The following is a 27,453-nucleotide window of genomic DNA, read 5'->3' as shown; positions in this document are numbered from 1 at the left end:
TGGCAGGGGATGGTCCCTCACTGTTTCCAGACAGCCTTGTGGACCTAAGACTGAATGCCTTTCAGCATAGGTGACCACCACGAAATTGTACATTGGCTCCCGGTCTGCGTGGGCCAGGGCCAAGGCAGTGGGGGCCGTTCCCTCACTGTTTCCAGGATGGCTTCGCGGGCCACATGAAACCACTTCGCGGGCCGGATCTGGCCCCCGGGCCTTGTGTTTGACATGTCTGCTATAGACATAGACCTCAGCAAGGCATTCGACAAAGTAGATCACAACCTACTTCTTGGTCAGCTAGAAAAAAATGGGATAGATAGCATCACCATCAGATGGATTTGTAACTGGCTGACAAACTGTACTCAACGAGTAGTCCTTAATGGTACTATGTCTATATGGAGGGAAGTAAGCAGTGGGGTACCACAAGGTTCCGTCTTATGAAGGTACTCTTCAATATCTTCATAAACGACTTAGATGAGGGAATAGAAGGGGAACTTATCAAATTTGTAGATGATACTAAGCTGGCAGGAATAGTCAATATCCTAGATTATAGGTTCAAGATCCAGATGGATCTTGACAGACTTGAACACTGGGCCCAATCTAACAAAATGAAATTCAATGTAGAGAAAAGTAAAGTTTTATACTTAGGCAGGAAAAACCAAAAGTACACATACAGATTGTGTGAAACCAGGCTAAATAGCAGTAACTGTGAGAGGGATCTTGGAGTCTTAGGAGGACAATCAATTAAACATGAGTCAACAGTGTGCGGCAGCAGCCAAAATAGCCAATGCAATCCTAAATTGCATTAACAGAGGGATTCAATCAAGATTGCGTGAGGTACTAATACTACTCTATAAACCCTTAGTAAGACCACACCTAGAGTACCGCAACCAGTTTTGGTCTCCACACTATAAAAAAGATATTTAGACTCTAGTCTAGAAAAAGTGCAGAGAAAAGCAACAAAAATGATTAGGGAACTGGAAGCTAAAACATACTGAAGAACGGTTACAGGAACTGGGCATGGCTAATCTAGTGAAGAACCAGGGGAGACATGATAGCAATGTTCCAATTTGAGGGGATCTCACAGAGAGGAGGGAGTCAACCTATTTTCCAAAGCACCTGAAGGCCAGACAAGCAATAATGGAAGGAAACTGATCAAGGAGCGATTCAACCTAGAAATAAGAAGAAATTTTCTGAAAGTGAGAACAATCAACCAATAGAACAGATTGCCTTCAGAAGTTGTGGGAGAGTCATCACTGAAAGCTTTCAAGAAGACTGGACTGCCATCTGTCAGAAATGGTGTAGGGTCTCCTGCTTGGGTGGGTGGGGGAGTTGGACTAGATGAACTACAAGGTCCCTTCCAACTCTGTTATTCTATTCTATTCTGATTTAGGGCAGAATATGCTTCCTTTTTCACTATTGGGAAAGAGGCAATCAAAGCTGGATGGCTGTAGCCCTTAAAAAAACTCGTCTTGAAATGTGGGAACCAGAAATTCTTTTCTGTGACAACAATTCCAAAGTACACATAGGACTTAACCTGGTCTCTATAACCACGTTCAGGCTCCAGTTACACTTAGTCCTTCTAGTCCTGAACGCAACCAACTTGGCCTTGGCCTTACTAATGTTAATATATTTAGAAACTCAGTATGAACTTAACTTATCATCCCTACCTATGAGTGCAACATTAATATAATTTTCATAAAATGGGATAATTACAGATTTATTTTTAACTTTGGACATCTGGATCTGCCAGATATATAGTCTGAACTATACATTTTGCAACTGGCTTTCTTCAAATTAACAGCTTTTCTAGTATCTGTAATGAAACTTAAACATTTTATGAACAGCAAGACTCTGAGTCTTTTAGTTCAAGTATAAGTCTGGTTGAAGGCTGACATCTGAAACACCTCTGGGGAAAGTTAAGTATAGATGTTTGTTTTACCCCATCTGTGCCAGAACAAACATCCAGCTTTGATTGCTTCTTTTCCTATAGTGAAACTCTGAAAGGAAGTATATTCTGCCTTAAATCATCCTCCAGGCTGCTAATTACTATAGGTTTGTGCAGGTTGGGGCTAAAGAATGTGTGTACATGTGTAGTGTACTGTATATATGTGCTACTATTATTTATTAGAACCTTCTGTAAGAATAATAAAACTTGAAACTTCATTATAGCCATAGACCAGCATGCAGTAATACAATATAAAGGGTTTTTTTTTAAAAAAAAATACATGATGAAAAAGGGGGAAATTTACAAAACCAATCAGGGTAGAATTAAACTTGCTACAGTAGGTAACTAATAATCAGAATAATAAAAGTTGAAATTAAAAGAATATTTAATACACTATCAAGAAGCTATTAAACCCAGAAATTTAAAACATTTTTAAAAAGTGCCATAAACCTATTTCTGAATATTTACAACTGAAAATGAATCCTTTTGTTTAAAAAAAAAATACTTAGAATGTGCCATCGCTATTAAACTGAGTTCCTATACAAAAAAAATGGAAGGAAGAGAAGTTCTGTAATTTTATCTAGAGTAGTTCAAAGTTTTTAGAATAATCCTTTAGTATGAGTTCCATGTTTCCCATTATGTCTTAATTTAATTTGATTGCTACTCGTGCCACTTCAAAGGAAAATGTAATTGCTGCCAAATAGGAAATATCAAAATTAAATTTGTTCTGCTTTTACTGCAACCATTGTCATCTTTTCTTCATTTAGAAGGAGAGCAATAAAAGGGTTACAACGGGTGCAATCAGACAAGTCCCACGTTGAGTATCAGATGCCACAGCGGAGGACTAGAATCACTGTGTCTAGACTCTCTGGCACCTGACTTCACTTATTTACCAGTGACCAGAGGCCAACCCCCAACTGCTTTCCTTTCATACACCTCAGTCCAGTTCTCTCTATCCTCAGCTCACACATCTTTGAATGATTATGCCAGACCTGCATGCCTCTGACTGGCTACTCCCTAACTCTAATGTTTGAAGTAAAGCTCTGGTTTCTTCAGCAGATAATCGAGGACAAAAGCTAAAAGGGCTGTCAACTGAGGACGTTTACCAGCATTAAGCTAAAAAAAGTAGATCAAAGAGGGACCAAACAGAAAAGCATAGTGGAAAACATGTGGATAAGTCAGCTGCAGCTTGCCTACTATTCTGTGGAAGAATATTGAATATCACTATGACATCACTGCATAACCATGCTCTTTGATTGGCCAGACTATTACCTATAAGCTCTGTTACAAACATATGGTTTATATTTGCACCTATTTAAATAACGCTTGTGATGGTGGGATATAAACAAGAATGGACTTTTAATTCTAACTATAATTTCATCCATTAATCTATGGAAATGAAAAAGTTTTCTAATGATATTGCATTCTCATCAAATATTGAACTATTGCAAAACAATTCTATAAGCTGGCAAGTTTCATACATGAAACAAACAGAACTTTGAAAACAAAATTAAACAATCAAAGTTTATTTGACACTTCTGTACAGTCTGCAAAATTATGATAAACTGGAAGCTTATAATTTACATTTCTGAAAAGGAAGAATCAAAGTCTCAATCTCACTTTTTATTATAGTTATGCAAAAATATGGAAAAGGAAAAAGTAAGCATATATTTTGGACTAATTCTAAACACTACATAAGAATTATCAATAAACAGTGCATCCACAAAGCAATAGTACAAACAAGTATAAATAACCACAACTAGGAGCAGCAACTCATTTATTACAGTCACTAAGTGAAACCAGGAGTGGGCTTATGATCTTACTTCAGCTTTCCTTTCCTTTACAAACCTGCTAAGGTCATAAATGTGAGGAATGATTGTAAAGATATTTCTTCATCATTATTGTATTTTCAACAGCAACTGTACAAAGAAGCCACTGAATGAGGACTACCTATAGATGTATTTTTGTTACATGGGAACAAAATAAATGACCAGTGATATAAATATGCCAACTGATGTAAATAAAGACTATACCGGACAGACAATTCTGATCAACTTAATTGCAAATCATATGCTTTTATTTCTTAATTTATTAAGACATAGATGCCACATTTGATTTCTATTCAGACCAATTTGCTTAACAAATTAGAGAGATAACTTGCCAGAAAGTAAATAAGAAAGAAGTTTAATTATAAGGGGAAAAACAGATATTTTTTTAAAAAAAATCAGTTCAATTTATTAAATAACCATTTACTAAAAAGTTTAGGTATTAAACTCTATTGTCACAAAAAAGAGTAAATTTGAATATTTCTTACTTTAGACTAAAGTCTATAATAAAAATCAGTTCTGTTCATATTGTGAACAGTTCAAAGGCTTGTTAGTCTCTCCTTCCCCACCTACCCCCAGTGAAAACTGTAAGATAAGATATGCTCAAATGTAGCCCTGGGCTTATGGAATAACCTTCTAGAGAAGACTCCCTGTTATCCATCAGGTACCTAACAGAAAATCCTCTTCTGCCAAGTATTTTAGATTTTAAAAATCACTTCCATTTATCATTTTATTGTCATATTATACCAGATATCACTGACATTTGAAGAGATGATCTGAACAGATACTTTACCAGATTTTAACTATCCAATTGTGAAAAGTTTAAAAACTGATTGTAACGATGGCCGTTTTGACAGATTAAATTATAATATATAGAGTATATTAAATATATATAATTTTATCACAAATGTTTAATAATAAATAAGTTGTATAAGAAGACTGCTTTCAGTGTAACATAACACTAAGCGCAATTATTACAAAAATAGTTTTTATCATAACAAGAAAATTCAGAGGGAAAACACAATCATAAAGACATAAGAATTATTTATATGTGAAAGAAGAGGACAGCTCATCCATCTAGCGCAGACAATTTTGCATAGGAAATTTCTTAGAATGACAAGGTAAATACAGTGCCACATTTCTAGAATAAAAATAATAAAAATGCCAATGTCTATATACTGTGTTTCCCCAAAAATAAGACCTGCCCCCAAAATAAGACCTAGCTTGATTTTTGGGGTTGGGCCTAATATAAGACCTACCCCTAAAATAAGCCCTACTTAAGACCTCGCCCACTCCATCCCACCATAGGTTTTTTGCCAGGCCGGATTGCATGCATCCTGCCCCCCACCTTGCCTGCCGCCGACGCTGAGAGATTGCTAAGAGGTGGCCTGAAGCAAGCAGAGGCTGCCTCTTTTCTATCCCTGCCTTGGACTGGGGAATCCAGCGGGCAGGCGGGGTGTGGGGACTGGCCAGGGCGTCAACCATCCGCTTCTCTCTTTCACCCTCACCCCGAAGCAGCCTCCGGAGGCGGCCTGCACTGCCCCACGGGCTTTGCCGGCTTTCTCTTCCTCTGTGGAAAGGCAGGAAAGAAAGCTGGGCATCCCGACACGCCCCACTCTGGGAGGTGACTCAGGTTTCCCTTGGTTGGGGAGGAAGGCTTTGGAAACTGCCTTTTCATTTCCATCACCCAGGCTTCCTGAAGGTGATGGGAACTGCGGCCCGCCGCAGCTGAAGAGTTTACCTGAGCCACAAAATTGAATGCACCTGTAAAGCAGTGGTGCACCCTGAGCGAGGAAGCGGCGTGAGCTTTGAGGGTGCAAGTGTCTGTATTTCCGGGGCTCATGTGCAGAATTCACACCACGTCTTCCCATTGGTTTTCAAGGAGGCTAATCGTGGTAAATACAAAACATTTTTTTGAAAAATAAAGGGACAGAGTACAATACTGATGATGAATATAAATGAAAAGGCAGTTTCCGAAGCCTTCCCCTTCCACCGAGGGAAACCTGAGTCTTCTGGGGGACAGGGCACCGGCCGGGCTGGGCTTTGTGGTGAAAAAATAAGACATCCCCCACAAATAAGCCCTAATGGGTCTTTTGGACCAAAAATAAATATAACATGGTATGTCTCTGGGGCTTTGGAATGCAGGCAATGCTTGTATGGCTTGTCTAGTGGATGAGTTTCCAGCAGCTAGTCTAGAGCCATTCCTGTGCCAACTCAACATTCTGAGAGGAAATTGCTATTTAATTATTTTCTATCACATGATTAATATCCACTTTTAAACAGTGAACTTTTAACAATAAAGTTCTTCATTTTTGACTGGGATAGAGCTCCTCCAGACAGAATTGCTGCACAATTTCTTCCAGGACTTACAACTCCTGCTCAAAATACAAATAGCAGCTAAGGAATGGTATTCCCCAGATGAATCTGGTGCATTAATTATGTCCTTTCTTAGATTGAGATTCTCTTCTCATAAGTCTCTTATGTCTTAGTCACTTAGCCTGTGGACTACTGCAATGCATTCTTCAAGGATCTGCCTTTGAAAACCACTCAGAAGCTGCAGCTGGTCCCAAATGCAGTGTCATAAGAAATTATAGACCCACTTCTGCTGTATGAGCTGTACTGGTTACCAGTAAGAGTCAGCGAAATTCAAAGTGCTGGTTGTAACCTATGAACCCCTTAATGCAGGCATGTCAAACTGCTGGCCCACGGGCCAAATGAATCATGCCGAAACTGGGCCCACCCCATTGTCGGCAATGGGGGAAAAGTCCCGATACGTCGCGTGACGACACATGATGTCACAAGTTTGACATGCCTGGTTTAATGGTATAGTGCCTTATTGCCTTTCTTCCATTGTTTCTCCCTATTTGATAAGAGCAAACAGAGTAGCCATCTTAAGATAGGTCCTATCTTAACAACATGTTCTAATAGGACCTAGGTGGCACTTTGGAATAGTATCCCAGCAAAGATTCAAGTTGCATCAAACTTGCTGTCCTTTATATAAGTCTTGAAACCTAGATGTTCCTTTAGGTCAGACATGTCAAACTCACGACATCACGTGACACTGCGCAACGTATCAGGACAGTTTTGCCATTGCCAGCAATGGGATGGGCGTGGCTTCCAGATGACGCGTCCGGCCCATGGGCCGGGGGTTTGACACCCCTGCTCTAGGTGTTGGGTCAAGAAGGGTATGCCTTGGTGGGAATTGTATTCTGTTAAGTGTATTAGTCCCCATACAGCAAGTGTGCAGGCACTGTCCGGCAGCAGCCGCAGCCTGCCAGCCCCTTGGCACAGCGCAGGTAAGTCTGAGTGCAGAGGCAGAGCTGGGGGGAGGCAGGCAATCCAGACACTGTGTGGCCGCCTGGCTTGCGGGAGGCTTATACGGCAGCACTGGCAGCAGGCAGGGCAAGCCGAGAAACGATGGGACAGAGTGGGAGGTGCATCACGATTGCCTGCCTCCCCCCCCTGTGCCTCTGCTTCCGCAGTGTTGCTGATACCGCCTGCAAGCCTTCCGTGAATCAGGCAGCCACACTGCTTCCACGCTCGGACTTACCTACACAGCGCGAAGGGGCTGGTAGCCTGCTGCTGCTGCTGGACACTGTCTGCCCCCCCCACGCTTGCTGCCTCTTGTGTGCGCAATGGGGGATGGGGCACTTGGCCAGGCTGATCACCCTGATACCATGTTTCCCTGAAAATAAGCCCTAATGTGACTTTTGGTGCAAAAAAAAAAAGAGAGAGATAAGACCGAGTTTTATTTTCGGGGAAACACGGTATATCTTATACATTTTACTGCTGAAATGTTGAATTATAGGCACTTGAAAAAAGCAAACATCCATTAAAATCTTAAATTTTCAGAAAGCCTTCACAGTAAGAAATCTGAATGCTAAGATCTTCATAACAAGCAACATAACCCATTAATAATATCACAGATTCATAACAATATTTTATTAAAGATATATTTCACTCTGTCAAAATTTATGTTGGGGATTTCCATATTTGTGTCAAAATTTCATTATAGAATATACTATGGACGTGATCCAACCTAAATGTTACTGTTTACAATAAAGTAATTTTTTTAAATGACTGGACTCCAAAAATACTAAACTAAGGTTAATTTGAGCAATAATTAGATTCATGTTGTATATATGTGTACTAAATATTGAAATGTAACTGGAACAGAAAACTATCAACTAAGCAGAATTACCAGCAAAAGAAAAGTTTTGAATAAACCAGATCAAGAACATTAAGTTACTGAACATATCAATACAATCTAGTGCCTTTACTGAAAAATGAATGGAAATATAAAATTACAAGGACCTCAGTGTTACTTAAAAATCTCAACAGCAAAGTAGGATAAATATATCCCTAAAAGTTGCCCTGAGATATTTGTAAAATTCTTTTATAAACAGATGTGTTTAAATACTATCATTATAATTTAAATAGTGCAACCATAATAAAAAATATTTCAGCATTTGCATGAAGAATTAAAGAATATACAACAAAACTGAAAAGACAAAAGCAGCAGCAGAATTAATATCACGTTACTCTGCCCCTTGAGCTTTACTTGGAGACCCACTAGCTGTTGACCCTTGCTTTAATTTAAGGACTTTCAAGATAGAACTAGTATGAAGGAAAAAAACATACCTACCTGAGGTATACAGTCAGTATAAGCAAACATTGATTTAAAACGATCATCCATGCTTATATGATAGAGAATACACATAGCCACTTGTTTATAATTTTCATTTCCTGGGGGAGGAGGAAACAAAAACATTTAACAATGAGCATCTATATGAATTAGTCACATCTGATTTATATTTAGCCACATTTAGAAACTGTTTTCAAAGCTTATAAAAGGAACAGGGTTTTTTTAATGATTATGACTGTTTTTAAAATAAAGTATTTTCAAGGAAATCTTATACTAAGAAGAAAAAAACAAGGGAACCAGTTTAGAATTTTATATTGCTGTTATATAGTGCATTTATTGTCCTTTATACTCACAGATAAGACAGCCATAGGTAAGTCAATCTTGAATTTTTCACCAAAATATCATGACAACTCCACGAATCATATATAAGCTGACCACTGAAATTTTTGTAAGTTTTAATTTTCACAATTGGTTTATCCACAGGTGATGCATTTTTCATAATATTTTCACCGTATTCAAGGGTCAGCTTATCTGCAGACAGGCCATGAATATATCAGGACACTTTGAAAAAGTGCTACTGCACATACTCGCACATAAGCCAAACCCAATTTGGCGGGTATATTCTGGAGCCTAAAATTCTCAGTTTATCCACAAGTCTATACTTGTGTTTACTTTCCTCATATGTATTTTATCTTTAGAGTAGGCTAAATGTTGCAAGGATGTAAATTGCCAATTATTTTCCCTTTTATTAGGATCTCCTGCTTCCCCATCCCATCAATTTAAAAAGCTTAGTAACTTGTTCATTAGTTCTATGAATAAAATTTGAGTTGTATACAGAGTGAAGTAGAAAAATAAGATTCTTTGTACAGACCACACACAAATACTTTGGGCACAATTTAGTTAAATGTTTTGGACTGGAATCAACATGAAAAGTATTCTACTAAACCTTTTCACGTTATGGAGAAATTCTATACCATTATACCTTTCTAAGTATAGTATAGAACATAAACATTAGCTTTCCAATAAATGTGAAATATTGGATGAAAATAATTTTTCAAGTGATCCTATAATACACCTATTTCAGAATATGTCCTCAGACTTCAGATAATGAAAATATTGTTGAAAATCAACTATGGAAAGTTTCTAGAATACGCACTTTACACATCATGCAAGTAAAAAACTAATGATATCTTAATATTCTAAAAAAAAAATTCTGGAGCTACGTTATCCCTGTTTAACCTTATTGAACTGTCTGATTCTCGTGTATGATATCATATCTTTTCTAGATATGAAAATGTACCTTAGAAAGGAAAAAAATATATAAAAATTTGCCATATCCTATTTACCATTACCACAGCCATGTTCTTCATTTGAATGTCAGGAAATAGCTAGCAAAAACTATGGACACCATCTCTACTTCTTTCCTTAAGCGCAATGGCCTATTTTAAATGCATGACTGAAAATGAAAATTAGAATCATCTGTAAATAGAGGCCAAGAATTTTTTTAAAAAAATACAAAACCCATCTTTTTTAAAGATAAAGGGTGAAAAATATTAGGAAAAAAAATCATTAAAATGTCTCATAGAGACAGAATTTACAAATTAGACTTAAAACCTGAGCCCTAGAAACAACATCCTGGACATCATGCATTACAGATAGACCTCAACTTACAACTATTCATTCAGTGGCGTAGCATGGGTTGTCAGCACCCGGGGCAAGGCAAGTAATTTGCGCCCCCTAACCGCACCGCACGCCTGGCACCCCCCCTCCACAGTGGGCGGCGACCCGGCGGCTCGGATCGGATTCGCACAGCCAGCACTGCAGTGAGAGTGAGTGAGCCAGGCAGGGGCAGAGCTGCGAGTGCGAGCGTGCCCCCCCAGATGTTGCGCCCGGTGCGCCCGGGCCCCCCTGCACCCCCCACGCTACGCCACTGTATTCATTTAGTGACCATTCAAAGTTACAATGGTACTGAAAAAGTGACTTATGATCAGTTTTCACACGTACAACTGTTGCATCATCGCCATGGTCACATGATTAAAATCCAGACACTTGGCAACTGCCATGTATATATGATGGTTGCACCATCCTGAAGTTATGTGATTAGGTTTGTGACCTGAGAAGCAAAGTCAATGAGGAAGCCAGATTCACTTAACTGTGCTACCAACTTAACAATTGCAATGATTCACTCACCAACTGTGGTAAGAAGTTGTAAAATGGGGCAAAACTTACTTAACAGTTTAGCAACAGAAGTTTGGGCTCAGTTGTGGTTGTAAGTTGATGAATACCTGTATGGCAATAAATCTGAATAATGAGCTCATAAATAAATAAATAAATAAATAATAAATAAATAAATAAATAAATAAATAAATAAATAAATAAATAATGTTCAGAAATCCTTTTCTCAAGAATTTATTAACCAACTAATGTGAATTTCATTCAATTGTCCTTTGCATTTATAATACCATTCTGAATTATTTGTTCATTCCCAGATGAGGCAAATTAATCCTCAAAATATCAGTCATTAACAGTCAACATCAGTCATTAGCAGTCACAACTGATTATTCTATGTGAGATATTGCCATTATAAAATATACTCAGTGATTTATAGAAATAATACTGTTTAAATTTGCAGCTGAGGTTCATCTGGAACAGTTGGGGTGGAAAAATATTGTCCCTTGGGCTGTTTTCACACCACATTTTCAACAAATTTAAAGTTCCAACTATACATATCTTGGATCTCAAGTTCAAAATTATTCTAAGCTTTTGAACAGTAAGCCACAAAATAGCAGTTGTGGAGCAGAACTATTTTATTCTGTTCATTAGCACACCACTCCTATAATTTTAAGGCTAGAATTGGGACATACCAGCCTCATTCATCAAAGCCAATTTGAAGCATTTGACCTACAGAATGCATTGCAGTGACTGAAAACTCATACTGTACATATATGCAAGAAGTGTCATATGTGCTTCTGAAGAATCAAAATGTGTTAAAAGAGATATTTAGGCGTTGTTTCTTTGTATAGGAAATGCCTTCTCTTGCTGACTTCAATTATTTCAAATAGAGAATACCTGTGTTGACACCTGGGTGCATACATATTAAGCCATAATTGTTTGGTTTTCACTTGGTGTTATGTGTGACTCCAGGTACTATATGATTTGCAACAATGGTTGAAATTAGCCTTCCCCAAACTCAATGTCCTCTAGTAATACAGAGTTCAATTCCCTACCTCTTAGGGAAATGGTGGGTTAGCCATGCTAGTTAAGCAGTTCTGGGAGTTGCCCTACTTCCAGAAGTACCTAAGTTGGAGAAGTGGTTTAAGTCTCCTGCTGATTGTTTTAATAGTTTTTAGTGGGTTTATGTTTTTAGTTATTTTTTTTGCTTTTGTATTTTTCATTTCATTATGTGAGTTGGGTGACTACATAAATAGAACAAAATACTGTTATATGTGAAATGCCTGATGAATCACTTATTTGGAAAATGGAATATTCTCAACTACTTTTTACTTTCACCCAAAGTTGGTATTAAAAACCCGAAGTTGGGTATTAAAAACTATTCAGCAATGTAATGCTAGCCATTCTCTTTCTACATGCTATATATGTATTGTAGTAACATTATGCTTTTGAATTAAGTTATTTCAGCACATCAAGAATAGGCAGCCTTTTTGTGATCATGGTCTGTATATTGTTGTTGTTAAACCATTTTTTGATTTCTGATGACTGCAGGAGTTACAAATGTGACACAACAATGCCACTAGAGATTAGGACCAGAATTTTTGAACTGATTTATGAAAGTCAGTAGGGTTCTTTGAAATAAATAAAATTTACGGATTCTACCAAAAGTTTAATGCAGCTACAATTCTGCACCACTTTGATTGCTTAAAGGGAAAAAAAAATCATACCACCATCATTCATTAAAATACTGAATTCAGAAATATAACTTCCTTAGAAATATAAATTAATTTTGGTGGAAGGTACCTCACCAGTTAGATTTCTTTAAATGTGCACAACTGAAAAAAGTAATAGTTGTTGTTATCATTTACTACTCCTGTTTGGGAGACAAAAGATAAAAGACTGTAGTTGTCTTGGAAGAAAATATTTAATACTTTGAAAAACAATGTAGATAGACATTGAAAGCAATGTCATTAGATATCTAGATATAAATATCCAAGAGGAGAATCAGTTTGGTGTAGTGATTATGAAGCTGCTCTAAAAATCAGGAAACCGTGAGACCTAGTCCTGTCTTAAGCAAGAAAGTGAGCAGGATGACCCTGGGCCAGTCACTCTCTCTCAGCCCAATCCAACTCTTGTTTGTTGTGGAGAAAATAGGAGGAGGAAGTATTATGTTCACCGTCTTACATGAAGTAATAAAGGTGGCATAACAATTTAATAAATAAATAAAATGGGGCAGAGGATTCTCCTGTGAAGTTATTTATATTTTATGTTAATTGTTTTAGTAGTAATTAAGGTTTTCTTTTAATTGTTTATTTTACTGTATGCTACCCAGAGTCATATCAGTGAAATGAGCAGCTATATGTACTTAATGAATGAATGAATGAAAGAAGGAAAAATATATATGGGGGCGCTGACATAGATGTTGTACATAGTAGCACTAAATCCATCTTCAAAATAAACCCACCTTCAAAATAAATCTGAGTAGTTACCATAGTCTGCAGACCATTTTTTTTTATTCTTCATATGTTATAACCAATTACTGCTAGGAAGAAATGGACACCTCACGCAACATTCACACATAAAATATTGAAACCAGCTGTAGCGGATCTGCTGAAAGAATGAAGGTTTTTCCATTTAATTGGAAAAACAAGAGGAAACATAACATTTTACTGTTATGAGTAACTTTAAGCAATCTTGATAAGGTATTGCTGAACTCTTAAGGCAGGACATATGCTTTCTGTTATGTTCTGCCGCATCTAACTTTTACTGTTTGCTCACTTAATTGGGTTGGGAAATGCATGTTTCTTTATAGGATAAATTAGACTTAATTAGAAAAACACTGCTGCTTTTAATAAGTAACTCCTTTCTCATGTGTACATGTAAACTGTTTGCTTAATACAGGGGTGTCAAACTTGATTTCACTGAGGGCTGCATCAGGGTTGTGGTTGACCTTGGGGGGCTGGGGTGGGCATGGCCGGGGTGAACATAGTGGGAGTGGTCAAGTGGTCATGGCCAGGGTGGGTGTGGCCACCTCAAGGTTGCTTGTGTCAGGGGGCGCCTGTGGCAGCCTGGGCAGGGCTAGGGGGATCGTTTCCAGCCTAGGAAGGTGAGACCAGGGCAAGCACTATACCCTTGTCCACCAGAGGAGCCATGCTGTCCTTCTCAGGCCATGCACAGAACCCCCAGCGATTCAGGCTGCCCAGAGCCCTGGGCAGTGGAAGGCAAGCGCCCAATCCAGCCTTCCCCAAGGGTGCGCCCGACTGCTCCTCAAGGCTGTTGCTGATTGGCTTGCTCTCCTTAGCCAAGTTGCTCGTGGTGTGTGCCGGAGGGCAAAATGTGTGGGTCAGAGGGAGACCCACTCCCTGTCCCTGTGAGGAGTCCCGGCTTTGTAACCAAAGCATCCTCAGTGATAGGATGGGAGACAACCAGGAGACATCAGGAGGAGGGGACAAGAGGATGGTGAAAGGGCAGCAGGGCTGCTTGTGGCCAAGTGCTAAGGCAGGACTTCCCTCAGACCCTTCCTCCCTCTCATTATAATCTTCCTTCCTTCCCCCTCCCTTCCTCCTTCCCTCCTTTTTTCCCCTCCCTCCCTTCCTTCTTCATCTCTTCCTTCCTCCACGATCAGGAAGGAGTGATGGGAGGGGGAGTGCTGCTAGTGTCCATGCTGCCACCAGCCGTCGTTATCCCACGCGGGTGGGCAGGGTCAGTCCTGGTGAAAGGGAAGCCTTGTGGCTGCGAGGCTAGGTCAGCGAGCAGTCCATGGAGATGTTGGTGGGGGGGGTTTGCACTGATCTGCAACCTGGTTGCATCCATCAAAGCCAGAACACCCTCAGCCTTAGATCCATGGGGCAGCCCTGGAACCAGCGAGGAGCCACCCCACCATCTCTGCCCAGCCCCCGCGCACAAGAGACGGCCAGTGCCAGCATTCTGAGTGAAGTCAGCCTGTGGGGCAAGACAGCCAGCAGGGACGCCCAGGGGGCAGGGCGCAGGCGCCCGTCACTGGTTCCAGGGCTGCTCTGTGGATCTACAGCTGAGCACGTTGTGGCACTGATGGCTGGCACCCGGTTGTAGATCAGTGCCCAGTCAGCCTGGGCCAGGCTGAGGTGCTGTGGGCTGGTCCTTCACTGGTCCCTGGGCCAGACGGAACCACATGGTGGACTGGATCTGGCCCTTGGGCCTTGTGTTTGACATGGCTGGCTTAATATACAGTATGGTTTTAAATTCAATATGAAAAGGACAAATAGTTTTTAAAAATAGCTTTTGAAAGGACCATTCATAAAAACAACAATGTTAATAAGGTGCCATAGCTAAGACAGAGGAAGAACAATGCAAATCAAAACATAAAACAGATTAATATAGCAGGCCCCTTGATTAAGGAGAATGAAAAAATGATAACATGGAAAAAAGATAAAAATCATTTACACAGATTTCCTATTTTAAAATGTCAATGACAAAAAATTTTGAGCTGATTACCAGAAACAATTCTTTAGAGCCCTGATTTCAAAAAATTATTAACTCTCCAGTAAAAAAATCACATTTTTAAGTAGCACCTTTAAGAACTTGTGGGGATGGTGATGTTCTGATGAATGCTAAATAACATGGATTTTCTTATTTTGAAACGAAATAAAATGAATTTCTTAATGTTCATTGTATGTCTAACAGAAAAAGAATGGTCACTGTTTTGAAATCTGAATTATCACTATAAAAATATAAAAGGAGTGAGTCAAGATCACAGCACCACTGGGAAGTATATACCAGTTACTTCCAATAGGTTGCTCTGCAATAACAGAATACCCTACTGAAGCATTAAATTATTCCTGCTACATAGAAGGGGTCTGTCTAGTTTTTAATTCATTTCACTTATTTTTTTATTTTGCTTGGTTCTGCAGGGTGGTGGGCAAGATCAGATTTTATAGTAATAATCTGATTATTTTCATCTGATTATTTTGTGAATTTGTAATATTTTGATATTAGAAATTGGGCGCCAAGATTCTTTGTAGCGTTTGTGTTTTTATAGAACATACCTTTGCTATGCCATTTAGCATTGATCTAAATCACATAATTTATTAGAGACTATATGGTATTGAGATGGGAATAATATATATCCCAATATAAAGTATATATTGGAGTCACTTATGTGTGAGTTGGTGGCTATATAAATTTGCTTAATAAATAATAGATAACCATTTCATGTTTTTTTCTGTTCCCTTTTTAATTCTTCTTAGAACATCTTTCTGAAGTTATGTCAAATTAGTCCATTTTGGAGAATCCAATCTGAATGTATTAGAAACCTGCTTGATGAGTTAAAGCAGGGGTGTCAAACTCAATTTCATTGAGGGCCGCATCAGCATTGCGGTTGCCCTCAAGGGGCTTGGGTGGGTATGGCTAGGGTGGGCGTGGCCTACTGGGTGGGTGTGGCTAGAGTGCATATGGCCTACTGGGTGGGCATGGCCAGCTCTACATCGTTCGCATCAAGGGTGCCTATGGCGGCCTGGGCAGGAGTGGGACAGATCTGAGGGTCTCTGGCAGGAGGAGGGTCTCTGGGCCAGGGCCAAGGCAGTGGGGGCCGTTCCCTCACTGTTTCCAGGATGGCTTCGCGGGCCACATGAAACCACTTCGCGGGCTGATCTGGCCCCCGGGTCTTGTGTTTGACATGTCTGAGTTAAAGGCATCATCTTATTAGTTCTGTTACAACTTAGGCCTGGAAAATTGAAAACAGAACTTATTGCTGGATAGATTGATGGATGGAACCTATTGTTAAGTCAACCATACTGAGGTCCAGCACTAGGTAAGGCATATATTTCCTTTAGCCTCATTAAATGAGACACAGATACAATGTCACTGTCATTCAGAAATACTTAATATTACTTAAATTCAGAGAGAAGAAATGTTTTAGCTGATGCATTTATAATTTTGAGAATAAGCTGTAAGTGCTCTCACAGAATGACTGCCATGGAAAACACTGCTTATTCAAAAACCTGTTGGCTTCATTGGTGAAAAATCATTCATAACTTATTTGTGTATTAAATTATACAATAATTATTCAGGAAGAGAAAGCAAACTGCAGCAGCCCTTCTAGCTCTCAGGATGCTCTACCATCCTAACATCTTTCCTTTCCATTCCCTAAGCAGGCATGGATGCTTCCAAACAAAGCATTGGATGATCTAGTTTCCAACATCTTTGATATTTGTATGAGCCCCAGATGCACTTCTGTAAAGAAAGGGGGAGGTAAAGGCTGTTCCTTTGTAGCATGCCAGTTTCTCACTCAGTTAAGATTCAAAAAAAATCAACTGAGATGGGAAGCAAACTGGCATCAAGGGAGCTCCCCCATGAGCTTCGGATGGCCCAAGATCTCCAGTCCTTTCGCCGCGGCCTCAAAACACTCCTTTTCCACCTGGCTGACCTAGACTGACAGGGATTTTAATTATATTTACAATTCTAACTTTACTCTTTAATTTATTTTAATTTATTTCAAATTTTATTTTTAACTTACTGTACAGAGACCTTTAAGTTTTGTTGTTGTTAGCCGCCCTGAGTCCCTCGGGAGATAGGGCGGGATATAAATCCAATATATATAACTGATGCCTAATACATAAATGGAGTAGGGCTTAATTTATTACCTGTTTTTCTCAATGACATGTAGAAGATGATAATGGCTTGCAGAAAATGTATTTTTTCTGTTGATTAGATTTTTCTTCCATCTTTATTATTTTATAAATAACCCAAGGCAGCGAATATACCTAACATTCTTTCCTCTCCCTCTTTTTCTCCACAACAACCACCCTGTGAGGTGGGGTGGCCTAGGAGAGAATGATTGGCCCAAAGTCATTTAGAGAGCTTTCATGTCTAAGATGGGACTAGAACAGTCTTCTGGTTGCCAGGCTAGCACGTTAACCACTACACCAAACTGGCTCTAAAATAAATCATAAATAATAATAAAGTAATAAAAATCAACAGACTTTGCAGATAAAAATATTGAATTACTGATCAAGCTAATCAATAGAAAAACATAATTCATAAAATTTCAATAAACAATGGAGCATGATTATTAAGACCAATGTTAAGTTTCATAGTGAGAAAAGAATGAAATCTACCCAACAATGCAGTGAGTTTTGGAAGAAGTCCAACTTGCACCATCTTATTTCTCAAGCCTGTGTCAAAGGAAAGGTTCAGTAAAAGTCTAAGAGTAATATTCAGAAGATCTTCATGTTCACATGGTATCATTTTCACCAGTTTGTCAATTATATCCATTTCAACCTATGGAAGAAGCATGGAAAAACACAAAGACTTTTTGAAATATTGCTAACATTTAACACAAACTGAAGAATAAATGTTAATAGACAAATATCTCTCCATTATGTACCAATAATTATATTTAAAAAATTGGTTTGCTGGAATATCTCATGAATTGTTTACGGATTTTCTTCATTCATCAAGTACAGATAATTTAACTATCCTTAATACATTTTAGTGTATTAAGTTGAAATAGTTACATTTTCAATTTTTTTCAATTTTCAATTTTTTTCAATTTACCGGTATTCAATTTTTCATTCAACTTCCATTCTGAGATACTGTATATCTACTTTAGGGAACAAGGCATTACACTGCTTCAAATAAAATATATCATGTTCAAAAATGTATCATTTTAAATTACTTTAATATTTGCATTTTGTTTTAAAAGTGGTATTTCCAAATACCTATAATCACTATTAATCCAGAAGAGACATTTGATCATGATTAAAAGGTAAATTAAATATCTCATCTTTTCATTTAATTGAATACAAATTTACTCAATAAAAATCAAGCTTTCGTTGGCTAACTGCCAACTTCGTCAGGATGGAAACGCTGGGGTGGGGAGATCGGTTTATACTGTTGGTGTCTGCACTCTGCTCATGGAGCGCGTCACCGGTCTGTTTGTTGAGGTTGGCCGTATTTCTTTGAGTTGTCGTGCATCCATTTTGGGGGGATGTAGTTGTCTCTGGGTGTCTGTTGTCAAAAGTGAATTGCTGATAGTTCCATGTGTTGTAGCCATAGCTCTAGTCATTGCCCGTGTTCTCATACCAGAGATTCTAAATGGTTGTTGCTCTTCTTCCCTGTGTTCTACATTGCAGGGTGGTTGTGTTTGTGCAATCTTGATTTTGATACAATGAGGCGCTCTGTGAATGCTTGCGCTGTTTGCCTTCATATCACGCACGTCGTTCCTCTTCCCAATTCCTTAAGGTCTGGCATGCAGGGGGGGAAGATCCACTCCCCAATGAAGAAAAATCCTCAGTTGTGTATAAGATGTCATGCCAGAACTGCAATTGCTATTACATTGGGAAGATGGCAAAATGACTGAGGACTAGGGTGCATGAACACAAGCTCGCTATTAGAAGACAAGAACATCATTCACAGGTGTGGGCACACATGGCTACACATAACCACGTCTTTAATCTAACAGGGACCGAGACAATTGCCAGTGACAACACTAAAGGCGGCCACTTGTTTAAGGAAGCTTGGTTTTCAAATCACTCCTCTATCAACCGGCACATAGACCTCCCCCCTGCATACCAGGCACTAACGAATTGGGAAGAACGACATGCGCGATATGAAGGCAAACAGCGCAAGCATTCACAGAGCGCCTTGCTGGAGCAGTGGGCTAATACACCAGCTGCCTGCAATTAGTGCAGGTTCGAGTCCCACCAGGCTCAAGGTTGACTCAGCCTTCCATCCTTCTGAGGTAGGTAAAATGAGGACCCAGATTGTTGGGGGCAATAAGCTGACTTTGTAAAAATGCCGCTTGGGGGGGGGACAAAAGCCCTAATAAGCAGGCATATACATAGAATGAAGGCTATTGCTAAGCACATTGATTTGTGCTTCTTAGATTGTAAGCCACCCTGAGTCTTCGGAGAAGGGCGGGATATAAATGGGATTTTTTAAAAAAACACAGTATAAATGCGATCTCCCCACCCAGCATTTCCATCCTGACGACGTTGGCAGTTAGCCAACAAAAGCTTGATCTTTTAGCAATAAAAACTGTTTTTCTTATTTCATTCCAGTATTCGCTTAGTTTGTTTATATATATATAATTCTGTCCTCTGGATATCTGAGACCAACTTATATCAGTTGAACCATCTATTCCAATACATTATGGTATAATTTATTACAAGTCACGGTGTCCTTTTAAGAAAGACACCTGAAATTTCGTTTTCTCCACTTAATGAACCTGAGATTTTTCTGCATAATAAGTATGTTCTGTTTCTTAAACAACTATGTGACTTTTCTCCATGGAAACAAATAAAGCAACAAAGTATCTGATGCATAGTATAGGTCACTCAGCAGATAAAAACAAAATGAAAACTAGAAGAAATTTTATTATGCTTTGTTGACTAGCTTTCAGCTTATGGTAACAATATTTCAATAGAAAACTATAAAATTATACCATATCATTTTTGTTTTCCATAAAGATGCTGAGTTTCTTCAGAAATGACACAACCAATATTAACAGTTCAAAGTTATCTCGGTCGAGTGCTTTCACCAACATATGGACAATGTTCTTGTTCCTCATCTTCAATTCAGTTCGTGTGTCCTCAGCAAGATTTAGCAGCAAATAAAGAGCAACTGATTCATCAGCAGGCAAAAATAAAACACACAATTGAGAGATTATGAGTATTCTCTATTCACTTTTTAAGTCATTAATTCTTTCAAGCATCTGGGCCATCTTCAGCAGAGAATAATTGCCAAAAAAGAATATGCTGGTTTTATTAACTAGCCTGTTTCTGCAAAATGTAAGTTTATAGGAGAAAATGTGTACTCTTTGTCAAGCCCCTTGGCCTTGCCACTTCAGGGAGGGGGGAGGGAGACAACTCTAATTATCATAACATAAATTAATATGGATTAGTCCAAATTATTTTAATATGAGCTCTTATTATATTCATCAATACCAACTCTTTTGTATGTACTATATACTGTGTACAACAATATACTGAACTTAAGCTTAAAAGATAAATCAACATATCTGCATTGTCCATTTCCCAAATGTGTGCTTTTTATTTCTCTGAAGCTTTTCAAAAATCAATTTTTATACATGTCAGCACTGTCAAGAAACCAAACTAAGAAACAGATCCAGTGAAGATCTAAACTATTTTTAATTAGAACAATTATAATAACAAAATGTTGAAAGTCTGAATGTGCTACATTTCCCCCTCTTTTATCTTCACTGAAATTGGGGAGGGGAGGGGGCAGTGGGCTCCATGAGACATTTTCACAAATGTTTCTTGGCCTGCGGTTATCTTTCCTTTGTCTGATTGTTCCCTTGGTAGCAGACCTTCCTTCTGACCAAGGCCACCCTCTTTATCCACCACAATGCAACATCTTTTGGTTGCACTGAACTGAAATCATAACTGTTAGCAATTAAACCAATAAATGATTAAAGTGACTTCTGTTAAATATATTATCTTCACAAAAATAATGCACATTAATATAAGTTTCTGAACATTTTTTTCATCCATATTTTGAGCAGAAATAAGTCAAATTAATTAGCTGCATTTTCAAGTTACAATCAGATTACATACTTATACGTTCTACTTTAATTAATAAATACTGGGGATCGTATTCTTCCTATTCCACAGTTATTGCAATTCTTCCTGACTTTCAAGAAGAAGAAACATTAGATGCACATAAGAAGAAACATTAGAATACATATAGGTGATGAGTATCTGCAGAGGAAAGGAAAGGATAGTGTCTGAGGTGATCTCTGCCTGTCTCCTTTTCTCTCTTGGAATTTTTCTGACAGGCTATTATAATGGCACTGATCTTCAGGAGGAATGAAAGTAGTTACTAGTGGGAGTATTTTCATCTAATGAGCATTCAGATCTAACATTAAACTCTCAGAAACTCTTTCTCTGCGCAATATATTTTCATTTACAATACTGAGTATCAGTTTTTAACCAGCTTCTAGAATTTGCTTCTCCATTATTATTATTATTATATACACAATGTGAAATTATAAATTCCACCATGTTATATTTAACCCAAGAAGTGAACATGCCTTATATAAACATACTTTAATAGTCATTAGCTGATACATCATTGGTTTAACCTACGTTCTTAGCGTTCTTAATTCTTTGCGCTAACTTTAAAGGGAGTGCTACAAATGGACAACTAACTTTTTAAACTTTTGGTAAACAAAGATAAACACTACTTAAAATGAGTTCTAAGTCATTCAAATAGCTACAATTCTAACAAACAGACTAAGCTATGCCATCTTTCAGACTTTCCCATAATTTCTCTAAATGCTGAGAAACTATATTGAATAACTGGGAATCAAAATTTGTACCTCGAAGTAGTTGTTCTTGCTTAACCACCAGACCTTGGTACTTTTTAAAGGTTTTTTCATATTCTTTTTTCAGTGTTTGATTTTCAGGATCTTCATCAAGTGATACTTAGAGATAAGGATATGCCCAACACTTAAGAAATGTAAAACCTATCAAGTGCTTTTTGATTATGAGGAGATGCATGTGTCCTGTAGGAGTACCTGCTGCAATTACAAGAGGCTATATGCATATAGCGTAAGACAAGAATCTTAAGAATTCATGATTACCTTGTTCAGAAAGACTAAAGGCACATGCTATATTATCACTCCCATTGGTTTCTCCTGCTTGTAAGAGCAATTAAACCAGTCACCAATGTTCTTGTAATATGTTATAAGCAGGAACTCTGGATTACTTTCCCACTAATCGAAAGTAAGACCTTACCAAAAACAACCCAGGAATTCCAGTTCATACACAACACAAACCAAACACCGAATGGATTTCCATTACTTGCTTAGCTATTTCTGTGAGCAGGAAGGAAGCACGTATGAGTGAGCCATGAATATCAGTGTATTGCCTGTAATAAGCAAGAACTATTTGGACATTTTGTGATGTATGAACAGCCTCAGTAATTGCCAGCCAATATAAATACAGCTATTAAAAAATCAGATTTGCTGCTATTTGGTTGATTTAACCAATCTACTAAAATCTTAGTTCTCTGCACTAACGTCAAAAAAGGGACCATCACAGACCAATACTAATTTCTTGTAGCAATTGCTAAAATAAGATAACCATTAAAATAAAACATTTTTCTATCTATACAGAAAACATGCTAATATTCTATTCATTCGCTGATAACAGATCCTATATATTCAAACATCATATATTCAATCTTGAAAGCATTACTAAAATATTTTATTTAAAAAATTAAAGGATAGGAGAATCTGAAGAACAACCAAATGAGTATGCAGAACGAACACAAGCTGAATAAAATGAAGTAGACTGCTCTAAGTTATAAAAATATGTTGGATTCATGCTTGTCCATTAATCTACTAACAACAGCAAACAAGGATATCAGCTTTCTTCTTCTTGGTAAGTTCCTCTTGCCAGAGTTCATGCCTCTTTAGCTCATGATCAATGATGTTCATGCAAAGAGCTCCAATTTTATAGTGTGTTATCAGTCCATGAAACTGAGAAAAGCTACATTAAAAAGAAATAAATCAGAGTACTGGGTCCAGAGTAAATTCTATATTAACCCACAAGCATAACTTAATAACCACTGCTTCCAGAACATGTTGACTTACATACAGTACATGTTACTATACATACCTGGAAAAGCAGAAAAATATATATATTATATTAGTAGCAAGTTCTACACTTTGTTTCCAATCCTCTCGCAGAACCCTGGCCAAAGCACCCAATGCAGTTTCTAAAAAGTAAGAAGAAAAGTACTGTCTCAACAATAGCATGAAGTTCATATTTCTAATGCACTATAGTATGTCTTCTGCCTAATGACTGAATCAAACAAAGGGTAGCATCAATCAGGGTTGAAGAATTAAGAGTACGAATAATCTCTGTTCATTTCAATATGAACCTAGTAATAAAAAAAAATATTCTGCAAGGCTGACCAACATGTGAACCTTTCAATGGTCAAGCTAGCTGGTCTCGCCACTTTTCTCAAGGAAGTTCTGCCTGCTGCCTCTCTGAACTGCAAAGCCCTGATAACAAGCTTATAGTTTTCTTTTTTCTAACCTTTCTGCTATTTAACAGTGTGGCTATTCCCATTTCAACAAGGTAATTGCTCCAACCTCCTTCACATTAAGGATATAATTGACCACCCAGCCTTGGAGAACAAAGTAGTTAATCTTTTGCTCTCTCTCTCTCTCTCTCTAGCCATATTATTGTTCTATCGATTGGTTTCTCCCATTCATTCTGAGGAGCAGGAACTATCCCTGATTCCCACATGCATGCTTGTGTTGATATGAATACATAACTGTCAATTTCAGGATAGTGCTGGATGGGAAGAGGGAACCTGGTGTTATAAAAATATGCATCAGAAGATTTATAAACAAAAGCCATGGACATGATGAAAGGCTCTCCTGCCATTGTCTGTCATGGATGAACAGGATGAGAGCTCCCTCAATATACTGCTTGTATAACATCACTTCATTTAATACAGCTTATATTTTATTGTAATTGTGGCATCTATAGATCATGGCTTTTTTCCCCAGGAGCTCACTGATGTAGTCATCATATAGAAAACCTGCAGGGGAAAAAAAATCTGTGATACTAGGTACAGGAAGAAAGCTCAGAGACAGTTATTGGGATAGTCAACTATAGAGATCTGAGCACTCATGGGAAGGTTCATTGAGCTGTGTGGACTCCCATGAGAATAGCTAGAATTGGACATTTCTCCAGCTACTCTGCAGAAAATGATATCTCAACTCGAGTCAGGGTCCCTCATGGAGAGAAAAAGGGAGTTGCATTAGTAGGTTGAATAAGAGAGTGACATGGCTTCCGGTTCTGCACAGCTAGCGCTACAGCTGAAGGATTGAGACAATCAGAGCCCTACAGCTGATTTCTTTCTGTTTGGGGACCCTAAATGGGCCCAAAGCCATCCCGGAGAGCTGGCAAGGAAGGAGGGAAGCCCCAACAATCTTGGGGAAATGGTGGTCAATCCAGACGTCTGTGGAAAGCTCTGCAAAAACTGTCAGAAGAAAGGCTAGCGTCATTTGTGACTCTAGCCCAAGCTACATGCAGCCAAACCAAAAAGCACTAAACTAAGTGTGATTGTAAACAGCGTGAATGAACTGGGTAAGAATATTGACTTTCTCTCTTCTACCTGACTGATTTCCTGAGAAAAAAGAAAAAAACCCAAAGTAAAAATCCTCCTCAAAGTGAGGGGGGGGGAGTCTTTGTTCCACCCTCCTCTAAATGGAAGCGGCGAATTAAGTTTACGGGAAAAAATACAGAAAATTGAAAGATGGACTGGTGCTGACATCTAGTGGTGGATGAAAATACTGCCCTAAATATACAGCTCAGAAAGAAAAGCCTGTTGTTGTGACCTTCAGGGCTTTGATTAAACAAAGAGCAGCTGTGACAAAAGAAAAGAAAACATTGTGGACTATCTACAAAGTGAGAACTATAAAACTTAGAAAAAATTGACAATCCTGGATTATAAATATTTTTTAAATTGTGACTTTAAAGTGATTGGCAGATAAAGGGATTTTTGGTCATTATGGAGCATCAGAGATCTGCAGAAAGAACATATCAAGAAAAAAATACTTACCAGAAGGAAATGTATGTTCTGTTACAACAAATGCAAATGATATTAACAAACCATGAGGAAATTAAAAATGAATTTGAAAATTTAAATGAATGCATTCTCAATTTAACGTCACAAATGATCAGAAAACAAAAAGAGAGACCAGAGGTCCCCAACCTTTTGGGCACCAGGGATCAGTTCCGTGGGGAAAGGTTTTTCCATGGACTGGAGAATGCATGGTTTTGTGTGTAGCCTGCATCCCATGGATGGGGCTTTGCTTGTTTGTGCAGACTGGTTGCTGTGGCCCAGTACCGGTCCATGGACTAGGGATTGGGGGCCCCTGAAGCAGACAACTGAATATAAGCTAGTGCAGGGCTTTTCAACCTTTTCACCCACTGTACCACTTTTAGGATATGGCAACATCCGAGTACCACCAGTCGCCTAGTAAGGTGTCAAAAACTTGATGACCAAAAAAAAAAAAGGAAAAAAGTGATGAAGTACAGGTAGTCCTCGACTTACAACAGTTCACTTAGTGACTGTTCAAAGTTACAATGGCACTGAACAAAGTGTCCCCCAAGCCACAGCCGAGCAAGACACCCACCTGCCCGCCCAGTGGCACTCTTCTTCCTGTCTGAGGTTTTCATTGTTGTGAGCATTTCTGTTGAGGATTGGCAGCAGGGGTGGGGTGGGGGTGTTTGGTTTTTATTCCCCCCCCCCCGTCTGCTGGGTGGTTGCAGCAGGTTTTGGTCACTTCACATGACCCTGGGACACTGTAACCGTCATAAATATGAATCAGTTGCCAAGCATCCAAATGTAAATCACAAGACCCTGGGGATGCTGCAACATTCCAGCTGATCAGCACTTCTTCTGGGCTCAGCTGAAGCGCCAGGATCAGCGCTGAGCTCCAGCTGGAGCCTGGCACTGATCCTGGTGCTTCCGCTGAGCCCTGACAGCCCTGCAGCTCCAGCCGTCTCTCGCTCAGGCTTGTGCGATGCTGCCACCAGTTCAGCTCATTCCCCTCCCCCCACACTTTTCTAGGATGGTCGCGTACCACCTGCCAGGTGTCAATGTACCACAGATGGTACCCGTACCACTGGTTGAAAAGCCCTGAGCTAGTGGAGACTCAAGTGGAGAAGGACTTACAAGAATCATTGAACATGGGAAAGATAACTTGTACTCTAAGACGACAAAATAAATTTGAGGATAAGGAAAAAGATTTGACAAAATGGATTGCTGAGCTGTTGGGAGTACCACAAGAAATGGGGAGACAAGAGATGATGAGAGAAATCTTCAATGAATATGAAGGGGCAAAATCTTTTTACAAAGACATGATGTTTGATTTGCCTACTATATATACAATATTTACAAGATTATGGAAAGACTCTTTGATGCAAAGGAATATATTGATTGGGAGAGATGCTTGGCAAAAGAAGAGGGCTAAAGTGAGATTTGAGGAATTAGATGATGGGGTGTATCAGAGGGAATATTTAAAAATTAAACACTTGTTTGAATATGGCAGAAGAAATAAAAAGATTTTAGTTTAAGAGGGATGAACTCTAACTACAACAGTATTTTTTCTTTTCTCTTTTTTATTTTGTTTTTTGATATGAGAAATATAAAAATGTTTGGGATGATCAATATAAAGGAAATGTTTTAGATATTTAAATGTAATTGATTTTAAGAAAATTCCAATGGATAACTAAAAAGGGGGAAAATGTTAGATGATTGGATTTATTAAATGGAATATTTAAAGATTAAACATAGGTTTAACTATGGGTAAAAAGAACAGAAAAAAATTGGAAATAAGTGTATACTAGTTCAAGAGGGATGTGTATTTTAAGTAGTATATTATTTTTTTATTTTTTTCTCCCCTTTTTCTCTCTCTCGTGTCTTTTCTTTTTCTGTTTTTCTTTTGTGTCTTTTTCTTATTTTTTAAGACATGAAAATAGATTTAAATACTTTAAGGTAATTAACTATCGGAAAATTTAACCAGTAGAAATGTTTTGAACACTGTAGGGAAAATAAATTTAAATAAGAATTGTAAACAGGATTTATGACGAGGCAACCAAGATGACCAGATAGAAAAGAAGCATAATATTGATGTGATTATTATTGGTAGAAATTTTAGAAAAATGTATTTAATTGTTACCTATCAAATTAATAAGAATTGCATTAATTTAAGGTTGCAAAGAGAATATTATTGGAAGAAGAGAAAATCAAGCAAAGCTATTATGTGGACTCTGGAATATAGAAACTAACTGTTAGTGATTACTTTGTAAACATAAACCCAGACACCATACTGTTTATCAAAT

The 27,453-nt window shown here is 38.3% G+C and overlaps 1 protein-coding gene across 2 annotated transcripts in view; it reads right to left on the bottom strand.

Annotated features, from left to right (window-relative positions):
- Positions 1 to 27,453, bottom strand: part of KIFAP3 (kinesin associated protein 3) — a 93,146-nt gene that overhangs the window by 50,368 nt on the left and 15,325 nt on the right. For both annotated transcript variants that reach the window (XR_014026225.1, XM_081326147.1), the window contains exons 6-11: positions 23,206 to 23,305; positions 22,952 to 23,076; positions 21,903 to 22,001; positions 20,007 to 20,185; positions 17,680 to 17,842; positions 8,414 to 8,514 (exon numbers count right to left, since the gene is read on the bottom strand). Coding sequence is in view for 1 of the 2 variants with exons in the window: in XM_081326147.1 (XP_081182273.1) it covers positions 8,414 to 8,514; positions 17,680 to 17,842; positions 20,007 to 20,185; positions 21,903 to 22,001; positions 22,952 to 23,076; positions 23,206 to 23,305 (767 nt within the window). In the remaining variant the exon portion in view is untranslated. The remainder of the gene's footprint in view (positions 1 to 8,413; positions 8,515 to 17,679; positions 17,843 to 20,006; positions 20,186 to 21,902; positions 22,002 to 22,951; positions 23,077 to 23,205; positions 23,306 to 27,453) is intronic.

The sequence above is a fragment of the Vipera berus genome, assembly GCF_964194415.1.
Source record: "Vipera berus genome assembly, chromosome: 3".
NCBI lineage: Eukaryota > Metazoa > Chordata > Lepidosauria > Squamata > Viperidae > Vipera > Vipera berus.
This window is presented reverse-complemented; position numbering and strand designations above follow the sequence as displayed.